We start from the raw sequence: 20,323 nt of genomic DNA on the forward strand, positions 1-20,323 counted from the left end.
TATTGCCAACAAGATGCCTCTATATTTGCTATTCCTCTGCTTTGAATACTTTTCCCCTAGACCTTTGAATAACTGATAACTGTCTCATAATTCAGGTTCAGCTTAAATGTTACTGCCTTCTCTATCCTTTAAATTAGATAATCCCCCTAATCACTCAGCCCCTCCCTGTCCCCCTGCCTTCCCTTTACTTTTTTTTTTTTTTAAACAGTGGGGAAGAGAATTTTTTTTAAAAGATTTTATTTATTTATTTATTTGTCAGATAGAGATCACAAGTAGGCATAGAGGCAGGCAGAGAGAGAGAGAGGAGGAAGCAGGCTCCCTGCTGAGCAGAGAGCCCGATGCCGGACTCAACCCTGAGATCATGACCTCAGCCGAAGGCAGCGGCTTAACCACTGAGCCACCCGGGTGCCCCCCTTTACTTCTTTCATGACACTTACCACTATCTAAAATTGCATTATTCCTGTGTTTACTTGATTATTTTCTGTTTCTCATATTACAATGAAAGCTCTGAGAGAGGAGGCTGTTTGTCTTGTTTACCCAGTACCTATAGAACAGTGCATGAAGCAGAGGGAGACATGGGTAACTCCTTGCCGAAGAAAAGGAAAAGGAAGGAAGGAAGGAAGGAAAGAAGGAAATAAAAAAGTGAGGAATGTGATTAGTAATAACCAGAAGCAGCAGTTTCAGGGAAAAATAGAAAAGAAACTCATAGAATGAAGTACCACAAGATAGCCATTGTAAATTGTAAATACCTATTCACATTTACCATTGTAAATACCTATTAATGTCTCCTCTCTCTTTTTTATAAAAATTATTTAATACTCAGGTGCTCTATTTTAAATAAAGCCCACTAACACAATTTTAGAAATAAACTGATCCATCCTAAAAAAAGAGGCAACTGATTCAATGCATAAATAATGAATATTTATTTTCAGATTTAAATTACAAATCTCCTTTTGAATAAACAAAAGTATATAGTCAGCAACAATAATTTGTGTTCTGGGTTTTCATTAAAAATTCGGAAGTACTCTGATTATGTGTAAATATTTGATCTGATATTTGAACTCACCTTTTCAAACACCATTCTGGCATTGAAGACCAGTGGAAAATTGGCTGGGACACATTGTGTCTTTTTGTATTGGCCAAACACACAGATGCTAAGATAGATGTCCTCCTTGTCTTTCAGCACCACTCCTGGACAAGTTACCTGAATGAAATTAGATAGAGAGATGTAACTGCTTTACGAATCCCCTGAACTATCCTACTAAAATAATTTACAAAGCATTACATAAAACCACTAGTCTGCTAAGCTAATAAAATTAAGCTCAAATAAAAAAAGGAGAGAGAGATCCTCATGTTTGCAGAGTTAAATGAAATGCCTTTATAACTTCCATCCCTCTGAGAAATCTATGATTTTCCATTTGGTTTTTTGTGCCACATTTGAAGCTCTGTGTACTGGCTCTTGGGACAGACACTAACAGTTTTAAACAGTCAGCCTTAGGCACCCACTTTATGCTGAATGCTGACATAAACTTACTCAGCATCATTTAATCACAAAGGATTAAGACTCAGCAGAAACACAGCACTATCCTAGAGGACACACAAAAACTAGCAATAAAAAGCACAAATCTGACCTGTACCATTCTAAATAGCAGCCCATATACACCCTCATCAAAGCAATATGACAAAGTTTCAAAGCCAGTGGATTATAAGTTTCTAGCCCAATGAAAATTTTTAAATATGAAATTGCATTAATTAGCCTCATCATTGACAGAAAGTATAGGCACAAAATATAAGGTTTCTAAAAACTACATGGCACAGTCTCCCCAGTCCCTGCCATATTTCATTGGCAGTGATCAACCACACACTTAGTAGGATATTAAAGGCTCTCTAAGATTCGAATCCAACTTACCCACATAGTAATATTTCTCAATGGCTCCCCAATAATACAAAGTATTTTTTATTATCCTCTGAATACACACATTACATTCTCCCATTATCTGGATGATTATTCAACACTCCATTCCATCTCCTCCTCCTCATTTACACTCACTACTTCCCAAGGCTTACATCAATCAATCAATCAACTGCATCTCCTACACAAAACTTCTCTTGACTCACCAGCTATCATTATTCATTTCCATCTAATCCAAACATATACCACGAATCTACTATACTCAAGTAAATACATTTTAGATTCTCATAACATTTTGTAGTTCTCTTAAGGCCCAGTTATTGTCTCCACACATTTTAATTTAGTGGATACATCTCACCTTTTTAAATTAATTGCTGAGGACAGAAACTTTATTTTCCTCATCAATATATCCAAAACCATAGACTTTGGTATTTAGGAAAAGCTTAGAGATTATCAAGTACAGCTTCATATTTTTTATATATGATAACAACAGAGCCCCCCAAAAGTATAGATGATACACTTATTTAAAATGACACAGTAAATGAATGAATACAAAACATTCAAAAGTGCTTAGAAAAGTGCCTAACAGAGCATTCAACTAATACTAGCTATAGCTATTGTTAGACTGAAAATTATTATCATTTGTCATCTCAACACATTCCTGAACTGAATAAATTACTAAGACTTCATGTCTCTTTGTACATAGCAGCTAAGATTATTTTCTGTGCCAGATATTTTGACTCCATCTCCCTCTTACTGTTTTCAACTTCTGTCCTAATATATTCCCCCACTGATCATTAAAATCTATTAAAATCCATGTCCTCAGCAAATTTCATGTTCCCCATCACCTTCATTTCTTACTATGCCTCATTAAAATCAAATCTGTTAGAATCCCTCTAACTCCACAGTACTCAATGTGGTATCTCAAAGCCACTTATGCCTATAGTTGTGGCTAGTCCAAAATTTAGATAAATACTGAGTGTAAAATAAAAGATTTTGAAGATTTTGAAGACTTGTATTCAAAAAGATTTTGAAGACTCATTATAAAATCAGCATAAAATATCTCATTAATAACTAAGGCCTTGAATATATTAATCTAAATAAAATTATTATTAAAACTAATTTATCTACTTCTTTTAACTTTTAAAAATGTAGCTGGTAAAAAATTTAAAATTACATCCTTGGTTCAAATTTGTCACTTATATTCTATTTCTATGAAGTAGCACAGCTGTTCTAATTACCCTACTAGAAACTACTGACTCTCTTTCCAATGTGTAATATATGCAAGAAAGCATGAGTTTTTCTCATCCACAATTCTACAAATTCTGCCATGCTTTAATAGAACTCTGAGCACCTTTCCAAAAAGAAATCAGGGAAGGAGGATGGGTAAAGAAAATCAGATGGGACAAATAGAAAATAAAACAACCACATGTATAATTACATGAATACAAATATTCTAAGCATTCTAATTAAATAGAAATTGTTCAGATTAGATAAAAAGGCAAGACATAATATGTGGTCTTCAAAGAAAATTCCTTTAAAGATAAAGACAGACATAGAAAAGGTACTTTCACTCTGGAAAACAGCACAAAGGTTCCTCAAAAAGTTGAAAATAGAGCTACCCTATGACCCAGCAATTGCACTACTGAGTATTTACCCTAAAGATACAAACGTAGTGATCCGAAGGGACACGTGCACCCGAATGTTTATAGCAGCAATGTCCACAATTGCCAAACAATGAAAAGAACCTAATGTCCATCAAGAGATGAATGGATAAAGAAGATGTGGTATATATATATACAATGGAATACTATGCAGCCATCAAAAGAAATGAAATCTTGCCATTTGTGACAACATGGATAGAACTGGAGGGTATTATGCTTAGCAAAATAAGTCAATCAGAGAAAGACAACTATCATATGATCTCCCTGATATGAGGAAGTGGAGATGCAACGTGGAGGATTTCGGGGGTAGAAAAAGAATAAATGAAACAAGATGGGATAGAGAGGGAGACAAACCATAGGAGACTCTTAATCTCACAAAACAAACTGAAAGTTGCTGGGGGGAGGGGGGTGGGGAGAGAGGGTGGTGGGGTTATATACATTGTGGGGGGTGTGCTGTGGTGAGTGCTGTGAAGTGTGTAAAGCTGGCAATTCATAGACCTGTACCCCTGGGGATAAAAATACATCATATGTTTATTAAAAAATTTAAAAAGTATTTAAAAAAATGAAACGGTACTTTCAGAATGGTAGATCAAATGCCTCTAAAAATCAGCCCCTCTATAAAAGCAAAAGGGAATACTACCAACAACTGTCAAAATGAACATTTTACAGCTCTAAAAACTAACCAGAGATGTGCAACAATCTGAAGAGCATTTATTGGAGAAAAATAGCTGAACTTTGGTTAAAACAGTGATATTGTGGTATGTTAATGTATTCTACTCCCAATCTCCTCTACTCAGGTCTTCTGAAGCCTTGAAAACCAAAATCCTTAGAATTATAGTAGCCATGAAAACCAGCAGTCCCACAGACACTGGAGGAGAACAGGTTTAGTGCTACCCAAAAGCTCCATCCCTAGGAAACTGTCATTATTTGATCTGTCTGACAGTACCCTGGAAGCCCTCATTCACAGGGATTCTATTTGACTTGAACTGGAGTTCACTCATATAAAGAGCCTTTCTCCTCAGGGCAATTGTCAAATACAATCAGTAGCAATTGTTTAACACCACAGATGCCTGAGGCAGTGATCACAAGAGAGGCAAAACATAACCTGATCAAAATGCTTAAAAGGTAAAGCTGGAAAATCATGTATATGGGCGTGTGAGGGCTGGGTAGGGTACTGTCTTTGAAAGGAAAATATATTCTTGGCAATTTAGATCATGCACATGTTCAGGGCTGTGCATGTGCCCAGAAATGACCTGGTGAAACCCTAATCTCTCACCTCTCACTGACCTTGAGGCTTTGGGATAGTTGGAAATGAAGGCAAAGCCAGAGTTGTAAACTCCCTGTAGGGCTCAGAAAACATGCCCAACAAGCACACAGAGATCCTTAGCAAAGACTGGGAGACTTACTGGTTGAAGACATTTAAAGGATATATAAATCCAGTCATTAGCAAGTCATTAAGTTAACCAAGAAGAGACTCTGGTGGTCTGACAAAGAATACAGACTTTAACTCAGGAGAGTAACTAAACAAACAAAAAAAAAGCAATAGCAAACAATGAACCCTGAGTAATAGGGGGGAGTTTGATTTACAGAGTTCCATGTTATATTATTTAAAATGTTTAATTTTCAACAAAAAATATTATATACAAAGAAACAAGAGTATGATCCATACACAGGGGAGAAGCAGTCAATAGAAACTACCTCTGAGGAAGCCCAGAAGTTGGCTTTACTAAAGAGACTTTAAATCACCTATTATAAATATGTACAAAGACTTTAAATCACCTATTATAAATATGTACAAAGAACTAAAGGAAACCTTGCCTAAATATCTAAAATAAAGTATGGCAACAATGTCTCATCAAAGAAGGAATATCAATAAGCAGAAATCATTTTTTAAAAGAACCAAATAGAAATTCGAGTTGAAAAGTACATGACAGAAATGAAAAAAAAATTCACTAGAGAAGCTAGCAGAAGAAAGAATAAGTGAACCTGAAAATATATCAACTGAGATTATCATCCTAAAGAACAGGAAGAAAAAGAAAAATGAATAGATTCTCAGAGATCTGTGGGATACCATTAAGCGCAACAACATAGATGTAATAGGAGCCCCAGAATAAGAGGAGAAATGGCCAGAAAGAATATTCAAAGAAATAATGGACAAAAACTTACATAATTTAAAGAATTGTAATATACACACCCAACAACCTTAAAGAATTCCAAACCACATCCATCATAATCAAACTTTCAAAAGACAAAGATGAAGAGAGAATCTTTAATGCCATACAAGAGGAAGTGATTCAGCAAGTACAAAAAATTCCTCAATAGGTTTAACAGCTGATTTTGCTTCAGAAACATGAAGCTAGAAGGAAGTGGGATGACTTATTCAAAGTGCTAAAGGAATTTCATAATATTTGCATATTGTACTTCAACTTTTTCAAATAAGAATTCAATTTCAACAAAAAATTCTCTTCAAAAAGGAAGGAAAATTAAGATATTCTTGGATGAACAGAACAGATCATTAGCACAACTTCCCTACAAGATATATTAAAGAGAATCCTTCAGTTGAAATGTAAGAACACTAGACAACTCCCAACCACATGAAAAAAAAGAAAAAAAAACACAAATAAATATAACGACAGTATAATTTTTTTTCTCTTATTTCTCCATCATTATTTCAAATAAAATTACATAAAGCAGCAATTATCAAACTGTGTTGATGAGGCTTATGTGTATAAAGATGTATTTGCATGAAAATAAAATCATTAAGAAGAGAGGGAATGGAAGTAAATAGAAGCAAAAGTTTTGTGTGCTATTCAAATTAAATTTGGTATTAATCTATACTAGATTGTTATAAACTAAGATGTTAACTGTGAACCCCAGGACGACCACCACTAAGAAAATAACTAAAAAATATAGTAATAGAAACAAAGGCATTAAATGGTACACTAGAAAACAGTTAACACAAAAGGCACTAATGCAGAAACAGAGAAACAAAAAAAGACATCACATGCAGAAAATAAATAGAAAAATGAAAGAGGCAAATTCTACCTTGTCTGTGATTACATGAAAGGTAAACTGACCAACTACTCCAAGCAAAGGCAGAGCTTCATAAAATGGATAAAAACTATAATCCCACTATATGTTGTCTATAAGAGACACACTTCAGCTCCAAAGACACAAATGGGTTGACAGTAAAAGCATGGAAAAAATTAACTATGCAAGCAGTAACCAAAAAAGAGCTGCAGTAGTTATACTCATATCAGACAAAATAGACATTAAAACAAAAATTGACTAGAAACAAAGGACATTTTATAATGACACAACAATTAAAAACACATATGACATACATTTTAAGAAAATATATGTGCACTTAACAGAGTTCCAGAACCCATGAAGCAAAAAAAGATAGCTATTTCTTCAAGGAAGATAAGTAAATGACCAATAAATTCATGAAAATGTTCAAAATCACTAGTCATTAGGGAAATATAAATCAAAACCATAATGAGATACCTCTTCACATCCACTAGGATCTTAGGATAATTAAGAAGATGGACAAAAACAAGTGTTGGGGAGTATCCCAAAAAATGGGAACCCTCACACTTTGCTACTGGAAACATATTAATGGCATAGTCACTGTAGAAAAAAGTTTGGCAGTTCATCAAAAAAACTAAATAGTTACTGTAAGATTCAGCAATTCCTAGGTATATACCTGAGAATGCTGAAAACATACAGCAACCCCAAAATTCATACAAGAGTATTATACATACAAGCAAGAGTATTAATACATACAAGCAGCATTATTCGTAATAGCCAAAAAACAGATACAATCCAAATGTCCACCAACTGAAGAATGGATTAGCAAAATGTGGTATATCCATACAATGGAATATTATCTGACCATAAAGAAAAATAAAGTACCAACAGATGCTACATGAATAAATCTTACAAACATGCTAAGTGAAAGAAGCCAGACCACAAAAGGCCACATATTATATGATTTCATTTATATAAATGTCCAGAATAGGCAAATCCATAGACCTAGAAATCCAATTAGTGGTAGCCAGGGTCTCGGGAAGAGGGAGGAGGAAAGGCAGCTAACAGGTATGGGATTTCTTTTCTTTTTCTTTTTCTTTTTTTTTTTTAATATTTTTTATTTATTTATTTGACAGACAGAGATCACAAGTAGGCACAGAGGCAGGCAGAGAGAGAGGAGGAAGCAAGCTCTCTGCTAAGCAGAGAGCCTGATACAGGGCTCAATCCCAGGACTCTGGGGATCATGACCTGAGCAGAAGGCAGAGGCTTTAACCCACTGAGCCACCCAGGCACCCCTGGTATGGGATTTCTTTATAGGGTGATGAAAATGCTCTGGAATCAGTGGTGATTGTTTCACAACTTCATGAATATATAAAAATTAACTGAACTGTACACTTTAAATGGGTATATTTTATATATGTGAATTATATCTTAATTTTTTTTAAATTAAAGATTCAGGATAAAAGCAAAATGATAGAGGGTGTATCATATGAATATATGAATATCGTAAGAAAGCTAGGGGATTGTCTTAATCTGATACAGAGTAGACTTCAGAAAGAGAAAGATTACCCAAGTTAAAGTGAAGCCTTTCATATTGATTAAAAATTTGATTTGTCAAATTTCAAGTTTCAAATTTCAAAAATCAAGAAGATATAAGAAAATTAAATGTATAACCAATTAATAAGATACTATCAAAGTACATGAAAACAAACTGAATTTCATTACTTTCCTCTTAGTAACTGATAAAATAAGCAATCAAAAAATCACTAAGAGTATGGAAAATGTGAACAACAACATTCAAATAATTTGACCTAATTGACATTTATGTAATACTCCATCCAACAGCAGAAGGATATACTTTTTTTTCTAAGTGCACAGGAAAACATTTATCAAGAAAGATGATACTGTGAGCCATAGAACTCTGAACAAACATAAAAGGACTGAAATCATGCAGACGATATTCTCTAGCCCCATTAAATTAAATAGAAATAAATAACAGGAAAATACCTGAAAAAACCCTAAATATTTGGAAATTAAACACTGTATTCCTAAATCACGCATATGAGTCAGAGAAAAAATACAAAACAAATTTAAAAATATCTTGGACTGCATGAAAATGAAAAGACAATATATATAGAAATGTGTTAGATATAATTAAATCACTTCTAAAAGGTGTATTATAGCATTAAATCTTAGAAGTTCCCTTTAATTCTTTCTCTGCAGAAAAGGCATTTGACACATGTAAGCTCCATTCATGATAAAAGCTCTAACAGAGGACTGCAGAAAATTCTTCAACTGATAAAGAATATCTATGAAAAAGCCTGAATTTGATATCATACATAGTGCTGAAAGACTGGATGCTTCCCCAATATCAGCCAAAAAAGGTCAGTATGTCCATGCTCAACACTTGTATTCAACAATGTACTATTATAAAGGTCCTGGCCAGTACAAAGGACAAGAAAAGGGAATATATACAGATTGAAAAGAAATAAAACTGAATATTTGTAGACAATCTAATTGTAGTCTACACTGTACAAAAATGCTACTAGAAATAAGGAAAGGGTCTGATGTCACAGGATATAAATTCAATATGCAAAAAATCAATGCTATTTCTCTATACCAGCAATAACACTTATAAAATGAAAAAAAATTTAAATACCATTTACAATAGCATTAAAACCTGAAGTATGTAGTACTTACAAATACATTTAAACAGATTACGTGTGAGTCATGTCTACTGAAAACAATAAACACTTCTGAAAGAAACTGAAGGTCCAGATAGATGTAAAAATACACCAGGTTCATGGACTGAAAGACTCAATATTGTTAAAATATCAATTCTCCCAAAACTGGTCTATAATTTCAGTGCAATTCCAAGAGCTAAAAAAACCCAATGGAGTTGACAATCCAGAGATAATTTCAGTTCAAATGAAAATTAATTTATACAATCTGAAAACAATTTTAAAATAAGTAGTTAGGATTTTTCATCTGGGGGAGGGGAGGAATTAAGAAAAAAAAAAAAAAACCCAAAACTATAAAATTAAAACAGAGAAGGAAAATACTTGGCAGTCATTTAAAAAGAGAGACTAGGGACAGCTGGCTATCTCAGTCAGTAGAGCATGACTCTACTGATCTCAGGGTGTGAGTTCAAGCCCTACATTGGGGGTAAAGTTTACTTTAAAAAAATTACAAATTAAAAATTGATAAATTAATAAATATGAAGACAGACTATATGAGAATCCTTGAATATGTAGTCAGTGAAATTAAAAATCTCAATATAGGAGTTTTGGGTTTTGTTTTTTTTTAAGATTTTATTTATTTATTTGAGAAAGAGAAAGCAGGAGACAAAGTGAGCAGTGGGGGACGAGCAGAGGAAGAGGAAGAAGTAGGCTCCACACTGAGCAGGGAGTCCAATGTGGGGCTCCATCCCAGGACCCTGGAATCATGACCTGGGCCAAAAGCAGATTCTTAACCAACTGAGCCAGGTAAGTGTCCCTGGGTGTTTTGTTTGTTTGTTTGTTTGTTTTTGAGAAAGAGAGAGCATGTGCACACACAGGAGCAGGGGCGAGGGGCTGTGAGAGAGAGAATCTCAAGCAGATTCTATACTCAGTGCAGAGTCTTATGCAAGGCTTGATCTCATGACCCTGAGATCATGACCAGAGCTGAAATCAAGAGTTGGGACTCTTAACCAACTGAGTCACCCAGACACCCCTCAATACAGGAGATTTTTAAAATTTAACTTAATAATTTAATAATATAATCCTGAAGAATTCCCTAGAACAAGATATAAAAGTAAAAATTACAACAAAAAAAGCACTTAAGAAATGTGGAGAATAGATAAAAGTTCCAATATATGTCTAATAGTGTCAGAGGAAAAAAGAAAACAGGAGGGGAAAAAATGAAATTCAAAGACATAATAGCTAAGAATTTACCTAGAACTGAAGAAACCCACAAATTTCCAAAGGGAAAGTACACACCCAGTACAAAGCAGAGTAAGTAGAAATGAATCCAGTTCTACAGATCATAGTGCACTAGATTACATCAAGAATAAAGTGAAATACATAAACACAGTGAAAATTTTAATATATCTCCATTACAACCTAGTAGATCAGGCAGACAAAAAGATTAATATGGAATTAAAGATATTTTGGAGAAAATAAACTCCATTTGATAATGGTTGTAGAGACCTACATCCAAAAAATGAAGTTATATGTAATTTTCAAGTAAATAGAGAACATTCACAATAATTGGATAAGTATTAGGACACAAGAGAAATCTCAATGGAAATAGTATCATGCAGATGTCATTCAATACCCCCATGCAATTAAATTAAAACACCACAATAAAAAAGATAGTATGTTTGTATATGTGTAGGTAAGTATAGTATGGGACAGGGGAGTATATACACATATATAAATCCTATGCATCTTGAAAATAAAACTAAATCCTAAATAGTTCATAAGCTAAAGTAGAAATCACAATAAAAATGATAAAAATATTTAGAACCAAATAATTTTAAAACAATATTATCAATCCTTTTGGGATGTCAGTTAAGCATCACTTGGAAGCAAATCAAGTGCCCTAAAGACAGACAGTAATATAAGAAAAATATTAAGAAATGAAAAAATAAGGAATACTGTTTTTCTGAAAATAAATAAATAAATTTAAAAAATTAAAAAAAAAAAAAAAGAAATGCAGAGAAATGATAAAACAAAATTCAGATTAGTGAGTAGCCAAAGGGCAGAAGGGAGAAAGGATTCTATTAGAGAGATATACAGGAGGCTTCACCTTCATCCAAAATGTTTTACTTCCTAAGCTGATAGGTAGGCACATGGGTGCTCATTATGTTGCTCTTTATAATTTTTTGTATGTCTAAAATATCTTAAAATAAATGTTTTAAGAATTAAAAAAACAAGGGACCCTGGGTAGCTCAGTGGGTTAAGTGTCTGCCTTTAGCTCAGGTCATGATCCCAGAGTCGAGTCCTGAGCCTGGCTCCTTGCTCAGCAGTGAGCCTACTTCTGTCTCCTGCTTCCCATGCTTGCATGCTCTCTTTCTTTCTCTCTGACAGTTAAATAAAATCCTTAACCAAAAAAAAAAAAAAAAAAAAGGCAAAAAAGCCAATCCAAATACATAAAAAATAATGCATTCTAACAAAAAGAATTTACCATAGGAATATAAAGAGTGCAACATCGCAAAATGTGTCCTTTCAAAGACTATGGGAACAATATTACATAATAAAAGCATTCAGTATAATTCAATGCCTCAGGATGTTTCCAAAATGAAGAATAGAAGGGAACTTTCTTAATTCAGTAAGTGAAAATCTTAGAGCCAATATTACATTAGGCTGAATTATATGAAATTGTCACGGCTTTTTTTTTTTTAAGTCAAAAAATAATCCACTGTCAGCAGATTCGTTAAGATTCAATATAATGCTGGTAAAACCTCAGAAGCACAACTTAAAATAAAAATAAAGAGACAAGTATATCTACTATTATTCCTACTGTTTAACTTTACACCAGAAATTCTACTCAAGGACATACAATAAAGGAAAGAAAACAAAACAAAACAAAACATTGATCAGGAAAAGTCAAACTGTCTTTATCCATAAACAACATAATTTTCCACATAGAAAATCCAAATAATGACTGGAACTAATGTGAGATTTCAGCAATGTGCTGAATTCAAAATGTGTGAAAAGACATATAAGAATATTCATGGAGGGGGGACGGCGCCTGGGTGGCTCAGTTGATTAAGCATCTGCCTTTGACTCAGGTCATGATCCCAGAGTCCTGGGATTGAGGCCCACGTCTGGCTCCCTGCTCAGCCGGGAGCCTGCTTCTTCCTTTCCTTCTGCCTGCTGCTCCCCCTGCTTGTGCTCTCCCTCTCTCTGCAAAATAAATAAAATCTTAAAAAAAAAACAAGAATATTCATAGGAATACAATTTTTAATATCCCCAAACTGGGAAAATGTCCATCAACAGTAGAATGGATACAAAGGAACTGAATAGGCAGTTTTCCAGGAATGGCATAAAGATGGCTACCAGGTACGTGAAAATATAGTCAACATACTGTCATCAGAGAAATGCAAATCAAAACCGCAGTGAGGTATCACCTCACAAATTTTATAATGGCTATTATCAAAAAAACAAGAAATCCTAAGTGTTGGCAAGGGTGTAGAGGAAAGGGAACCCTACTGCACTACTGATGGTAATGTAAACTGAGTCCAGCAACTGTGGAAAACAGTATGGAAGCTCCTCAAAAAATTAGAACTTGAACTACCATATGATCCAGCAATCCCACTGCTGGGTATATAGCCAAAGGAATTTTAAAAAGGATCTCATAGAGATGTCTGTACTCTGATGTTCATTGAAGTATTACGATAGCCAAGATATGGAAAACGACCTAAGTGCCCAACTGTCCCTGAATGCATAAAGATGTGAGAAGATGTGAGATTATACATATATAATCTATAGCCATGAGGAAGCAGGAAATCCTTCTTTGATTTGAGACAAACTGGATGGGCCTCGAATGCATTATGCTATGCGAATGAAGTCAGAGAAAGTCAAATATTGTATGACACCACATATATACTGAATCTAAGAAAGATAAACTCAGAGAAGCAGAGTAGAGTGGTGGTTACTAGGGGTTGGGAGACATAGGGAAAATGGGGAGATAATTATTAGTCAAAGGATACAATCTTCTAGTTGTAAGACTGACAAGTCTGGGGGTCTGATGTACAACATGGTAATTATAGCGAGTACAGTCTTATATACTTGATATTGCCAAGAGAATAGATCTTAAACGTCCTCACCACAAAAAATAAATGATAACTATGTGACAGGATGGAAGTAGTAGCTAATTAGCTAATCCTATAGCAGTGATCATTCTGCAATTTATAAATGTATCAAACACATCTTTTTTTTTTTTTTTAAGATTTTATTTATTTGTTTGTCAGAGAGAGAGAGAGTCCGCGCACAAGCAGGGGCAGTGAAGGCAGAGCGAGAAGCAGGCTTCCCGCTGAGCAAGGAGGCTGACACAGAACTCCATCCCAGAATCCTGGGATCACGACCTGAGCCGAAGGCAGACACTTAAGTGACTGAGTCACACAGGTGTCCCTACAACAGTAGGGACAAATAAACTTGTTGTACACCTCGAATTTATACAATATTATGCGTCAATTATAGCTCAATAAAGCTAGGGAGAAAAAAACAACAGAATGATTAAGAACTATTGTTTTACAAGATGACAGGGCTGAATTCTCACTAAAAACTAGACATTAAAAAGTTCATACTGTGGAGAAAAAGATTTCAAGAATTCAAATTATATTGTGATAGAAGTCCTGATAGCTGTTACCTTTGGGAGAGGAAGGCACAAAAGGAGTGGCTGGGAGGGATGGAGCACAAGAGTGCAATGTGGGGTGCTGATATTCTAATTATTGATCCAGGTGGTGATTACACACTTCAGATTTGTGAGTATACCTGCTGCATATAGAGTTCTATAGAGTTAACTTAAATCAGTAGCATTGATTTGTTCCCCAGTGAGAAAGAAAAGAAAGAAAAATGTATTTGCGAAAACAGCAAAAACAAAGTGAAAAAATAAAGTTCAACTAGATCGTTGAAATTTATATTACATATAACTGATAGGTTAGTAGCTAAGAAATAGTCAACAAGAAGAAAAACAAAAACAAGCAAACAAACAAACAAACAAAAAACACTAGAATTCCTAAAGGCAAAGAATATAAACTGGCTATTCACAGAAAATGAAACCTCTTGGATTAGACTAAAGTTATGTAGCCACAAACCAAGAAATGCCCGGAGCCATCAGAAACTGAAAGAACAAGGAAGAATCCCAATCCCACCCCGCCCACCCCTCTACTCCGTACCCCTCAGCTCCCAGCCCTTCATCCCCTACCCACCTCCAGAGCTTTCCTGAGTGTTGCCCTGCCGAACTTGTATTTTGGACTTCTGCCCTCCAGAAGTACGAGGAAATAAATTTCTGTTGTCTTAAGACATCAAGTTTGTAGAAATTCACTATAGTAGCCCTATGAAATCAACACAACCACCTGAGCCTCAGTAGTTCCATTTCTAAATCTAGTGCCTGGAGCACTGGGTCTGTAGTCCCTCCTTTACAACAGATAGTTTGCAATTTACTATACATGTGACTAAAAACTAAACCAATGCCCTAAGTAAAAACAAAACAAAACAAAAAACCAGAAATAATTGATAATAAAAGATCTATTTTTATATGTAAATGCCATGGCAGGACTAAGCTAGAAGATACAGCATTTGAACCTATACACGGAATCTATGTAAAATGGACAGTTTCTAAACCAGAATGACAAGTGCCCATACTGGCAACTCGAACGCAAACAGTGCTGCCACTGGTGCCACAATTTTCCAAAAAAGTAAACTCTTAGCAGATTTTCAAACAAAGCAAAGTATACTCTTTCCTCAAATTACACTATAATTGTATTCCTAGAAAATCCAATGTATTTTATACCACCTTGCAAAAAAAAAAAAAAAAAAAAGACTTTGTGTTTATACATAAAACAGATTCTTAACCTCTAGTAATTGTACGAAGGTTTTCACCTACACATTCAATAGGACATTCAAGTCGCAGAATACTAGACAACACCAGCAGGAGCCCTAAACACTAAGGTAAAAAAAAGGTAGCCCAATAAATTTCACTGGCATTTAAAGGTCTATCAAAAAAGAATATAAATTAATCACTATTATAAAAATAAATAGTATTATATAGCAATAAGGAAATGGACTTGATCTGCAAGAATCAACACTGACAAATTTTGGTAACTGAACTGGAAAAAACAGGTACGGGATACATAGAGTAAAATACCACTTGCATAAAGTTTTAAAACAAATCAATAATACCAGTAGCACACAGACATGCACAAATATACAGGAAATGTACAAAACCAGAATGAAAATAATACACTCCAAATTCAAGACATTGATTGCCTCACCTCTAGGAAGGGAAGAAGAAAAATGGGTCAGGAAGGTGTGCAAAGGGAACTGTAGCACAATTGTGAGACAAATCACTCCAGGGAAAGCTGGAGAAGGATCACAAATATTCAAATGAGTAGGGATCAAAAAGGACCCAGATTTGTTTGCCCCAATGTTATCAATAATTTGATGAGGTAAAGAGGTGAAGGGAGTATACAGAAGAAAACCAAGGAATTATATATCTAAACTAACCTCAAACTGACACTATTCAGATAAGGCAAATTGGCTGGTTTCACTGCCCAGGCACTAGGCTTTATTATTCTCTTTCTGATTTTTTTTTCATTCTCCCAAATAATCTCAAGAAAAATGAACGACTTATTAACAAAAAGAAGAGAGAAGAAACAGCAAAAATACTTCATATCTCAGATAAGATGTATCAACTATTAAAAACGTAAGTGATAGGAGATGTAATTCTTTTGCTGCTCTTGAAAAACAAGTAACTTGGCCTATTATATCTTTCTCCAAAGATTCACTGAGAAAAGTCACACCTTCTTCCTAGCAATATATTTTCTCTGGAGTCATAAGGCTCTGTGGAGCAACACAAAATGTTGTGTTATACACTAAAGCCTTTCATGTTTACTATGTTCTTGCTATATTACACAGTATTATACATGAGATTACTACCAATACAAGACCACAGCAAAACACAATCGTGGAGGGAGTGGGGGAGGAGGAGAATGGAGTGTCACTTTCTTTTTTTTCTTTTTAAGATTATTTATTTATTTATTTGACAGAGAGACTGATCACAAGTATGCAGAGAGGCAGGCAGAGAGAGAGTGAGGGAAGCGTGCTCTCTCTAGCAGAGAGCCCGATGCGGGACTCGATCCCAGGACCCTGGGATCATGACCTGAGCTGAAGGCAGTGGCTTTAACCCACTTAGCCAACCAGGTTCCCCTGGAGTGTCACTTTCAACAGGCACACAGAGACTAAACATCTAATTTCCAGTTAACAGGAATCAGGAACAAATTAAATGTTACCACAAAGGGAAAATTCAGGCAATAATATGACATGGGATATTCTATATCTGAGCGTGGTATCTTCAAAAGGCAATACACACAGAGTTGTACAAGAATGAATGTCCATAGTAGCTTTCCCTACAGCAGATGAGTATGGATGGGAAATAAGTTTGAGGAGACAGAGCTGGATGTGTGACCGCTCTGAGTATATCATTTTGTAGGTTTTTACTTTTATACCATGTAAACATAAAAAATTAAACTGAAAAGAAAACACTAAAATTTAAAAGAAGATGCTAAGAGTATCTATGGTCATATAATTCATCTATTCAATCAAGGCCAAATTAATCAAGCTTGCTTAACTTGTCTGGTTGCTAATGGGTCTTTTTTGCTCCTTCTCAGCATCAGAGCCATTTAACAGGCTTTCTGCTGGTCCGAAAACTTAGCTTCTTGTTGCAGAGCTGTCCCTAAAGAGTTGTGCAACCCTAAACAAATAACTAGCCATGCTAAGCCTCACCTGTGAAACGGAATTAAATTCAATGACAGCTAAGATTCTGAGAACTGTAAAATTCTGACTCAAGTGTTTGTTGAAAAGAGTTAAATAGCAATGTTTGCACCTACATAATTTCTTCAGCTTCAACGGACACAGAACTCCATTGTACTAAAGTCACTTTCTGCAGTACAATCAACACTGAGGAAGAAAGGTACTGAAATCAAAAGTATTTCTGCAACTCTTTCTGGTAGTAATCAGTTACAACGAAGTACTTCCTCTGGAAGATTCTATTGGCAGTGCAGGGGAAGCAGCTGCACCACTGGGCTGCTAAGCCCCACTGGCTGACAGGGGAGGAAGCAGCAGTCAGTAACAAAGTCTGGTGAGGCAGGGCGTGCCTGAGGAAGCGTTTGACTAACTGTTCCAGGTCAAGCCCTTTAGGAAGCTTCCTGTATTCGTTGGCTAAAGGAATCTTAACTTTACGAAGACGTTGCTAATCTTTGGCAGCTGTGGGATGAGCGCGGTACCTTGCTACAGAGCAGAGTAAAATCTCTGTGGCTTTAGAGATAAACCAAGAGTGCCAGAAACATTCTTCTCCTCCACCCTGCCTCACAATCTGTCCTACCCAGCCTTGCCTTCCTTAAGACCTAACAAAAGATCTAGAACAATCTTGTGACCTCCAGGGAGGTAACACGGACTGTGTTACAGCGGCCTCATTCTTTTTTTCTTTTCTTTTTTTTTTAAAGATTTTATTTATTTATTTGACAGAGAGACACACAAGTAGACAGAAAGAGAGGGGGAAGTAGGCTCCCCACTCAGCAGAGAGCCTGACGCGGGGCTCCATCCCAGGACCCTGAGATCATGACCCAAGCTGAAGGCAGAGGCTTAACCCACTGGGCCACCCAGGTGCGCCCAGCAGCCTGATTCTAATGCGAGGAAGGTCAGCCAGCAAAGCAGGGCATGGCCAAGGTGGGGTTAAGTGGAGAAAGAAGCCATGAGCAGGAAGAAATAGGGAGAGCTTCTTGAGGCAGCGCTCAGAGGTGTGGTGCTGGATACAGAAGTACCCTCGCACACACATACCTGCCCCAGTTTTGCTGGGAGATAAAGAGTTGAGAGATAAGAGGGCTTGGGAGAGGTGGAAGGAGAGAAAAGGGTTTGAATGGGGGAATTTTGGCTCCAAACTGCTGGCATGTCTAAAATGGGGGTATGGAGGGACACCTGGGTGGCTCAGTTGGTTAAGCGGCTGCCTTCAGCTCAGGTCATGATCCCAGCGTCCTGGGGTCAAGTCCCACATTGGGCTCCTTGCTTGGCAGGGAGCCTGCTTCTCCCTCTGCCTCTGCCCGCCACTCTGCCTGTGCTCTCTCGCACGCGCTCTCTCTCTGACAAATAAACAAAATCTTAAAAAAAAAAAAAAAAAAAAAGAAAAAAGAAAGAAATGGGGTTATGGAAAGGTTCTCTGGGGATTTCCTCTAGAAGAGAGAGGCTGGAGCTTTGTCTGAAGATGAGAATGAAAGGGGTCTGTAAAAAGTGAAGAGGAGGGAGTTTAAGAACAATTGGAAGGGTCTTCCGAAATGATTAAGAGGGATGCAAATTTCTCATGCCATGGAGAGGTCCAACCTCTCTCACTTAAGGAAGGGCATGGGGGCTCAAGACCTCAGCTGGATTTCCACAGCAGGTCTGGGGACAGGATCCTCTTGAACAAGTTTGGAAAGTGACTGTTACTGGTCCTCTCCAGCAAGTTCAGAGAATGAGCAGTTTCTCTGTAAAAGTTGGTGCCTTTCTTGGAGTGACAAGAAAGATAAGGGATTCAGGTACCTGAAATGGTTTCTGAGGGGCTGACCCCGGGGGAGATGACAAGGTGCTCTGTGCGATATTGACACAATTTGGTTGCTGGGTGTGAGGATTCCACATTGAAGACAGAGTAAAGAGTAAAGAGTAAAGGCTCCTTCACCAATCAGAAGCTTGGAAATTTGTCTGAAAGAATCTGCCTGCAGTGATTTGGGAAGAAAAAGTCTCCCTTGACGACCGGAGAGAAACGGGACTCTTAAAGAACAGGAGCAGAGAAGAGGAATTTAAAGAGAAGCTCCTCCATCCCAATTCACTGCAAAGTTAGGGGCAGAAGAGGAGGGGCTTTCTGAAGTGGTCTGGAAATGATCTGATGGAACCCAAGCTGGAAGCTGGGATAGAGCGAGGAGAGCAGAGGTGGGAGGGCAGGAAGGGGCGGCGGGGGGCCGGAGGGGGGCGGTGGGACAGCTCTGCGAGGCTGGAGTGGGAGGGCCTTCAGGATTTTGAAGTAGGAGGAGACAGAGGTGACGCGGGTCCACAAGGCTCCCGAGGGATGATTCGGAGGGTAAAGTTGGTTCGAGGTGACTTGGGGTTCAAAGAGGTGAATAAGGGAGGCGACCCCGAGAAAATGCCGGAGGCTCGCCGACACCCAGGCCGGGGGGGTGAGGGGTCGCGACCCGTACTCACAGAGCGGATCTCCAGCGCCAGGGCGCATTGCAGCGCTTTCACCTTCGGCATCCGCGCGGGGTAGGGCGGCGGGGAGGGACCCCGGCCGCGCGCCCGAGTGAGACGAGGAGACGCGGGGCGGGGCGGGGACGGGGAGGAGACGAGGTGGCGGCGGCGGTGGCAGCTCTGGCCCCCAGGCCGGGGCCCGCGGTCCAGCCTGGGTCCCGCCCGAGCAGTAGCTGTGCGCGGGGCGCGGACTCGTTGTCATGGCAGCCAGGAGGGGCGGGGCCGGAAGAGAGGCAGGGCGGGGAGGTGCGGGAGCCGCCACTCCTAGGCTAGAGGCCGGGGGCGGGGCTCGGCGAACGCCAGAGGCGGTGCCACGCGGGGAGGCGTGGCTTCCGAAGGAGCGGGGTGGGGCGGGGCAGTTCTTCTGTGACATCAAACCGTGGGCTCAAAGCCAAACAAAGGAGAGAATAGCTAACCATTTGCGTAGTGGGGCAGTGCCCAGGTGAGGGAGTTGGACTCAGGAGCTCTGAGTTCCAAGGTGGCGATGGCACCTTGGGTTAGTAGAGTCCTAGTGCAGCCTCAGTTTCCTCAACTGTAAAAGAATAGTAATTATTATTGATTATTTATTTGAATTTCACAGTAGTTTACAAAGCCAGCATGAGATGAAATGGAAGATTAGAGAAGAGGTTTGCCCAGAAGAAGGTAGAACCAGGACTGGAACTCAGGACCTTTCCTGTAAAATCTGTGGCCTCCCTGAGAACTGAGGTGTGAATCAGATCACGTTCTTCCTAGTCTCC

General features: G+C 37.7%; 1 protein-coding gene across 4 annotated transcripts in view; it reads right to left on the reverse strand.

Annotated features, from left to right (window-relative positions):
• SPATA6 (spermatogenesis associated 6) overlaps nucleotides 1-19,807 on the reverse strand; it is a 137,258-nt gene extending 117,451 nt beyond the window's left edge. For all 4 annotated transcript variants that reach the window (XM_059374666.1, XM_059374667.1, XM_059374665.1 and 1 more), the window contains exons 1-2: nucleotides 19,542-19,807; nucleotides 1,067-1,204 (exon numbers count right to left, since the gene is read on the reverse strand). In XM_059374666.1, coding sequence (XP_059230649.1) covers nucleotides 1,067-1,204; nucleotides 19,542-19,592 — 189 coding nt within the window. In that variant the 5' untranslated portion in view covers nucleotides 19,593-19,807. The remainder of the gene's footprint in view (nucleotides 1-1,066; nucleotides 1,205-19,541) is intronic.
• Nucleotides 19,808-20,323: the final 516 nt, after the last annotated feature.

The sequence above is a fragment of the Mustela nigripes genome, chromosome 14 (assembly GCF_022355385.1).
Source record: "Mustela nigripes isolate SB6536 chromosome 14, MUSNIG.SB6536, whole genome shotgun sequence".
NCBI lineage: Eukaryota > Metazoa > Chordata > Mammalia > Carnivora > Mustelidae > Mustela > Mustela nigripes.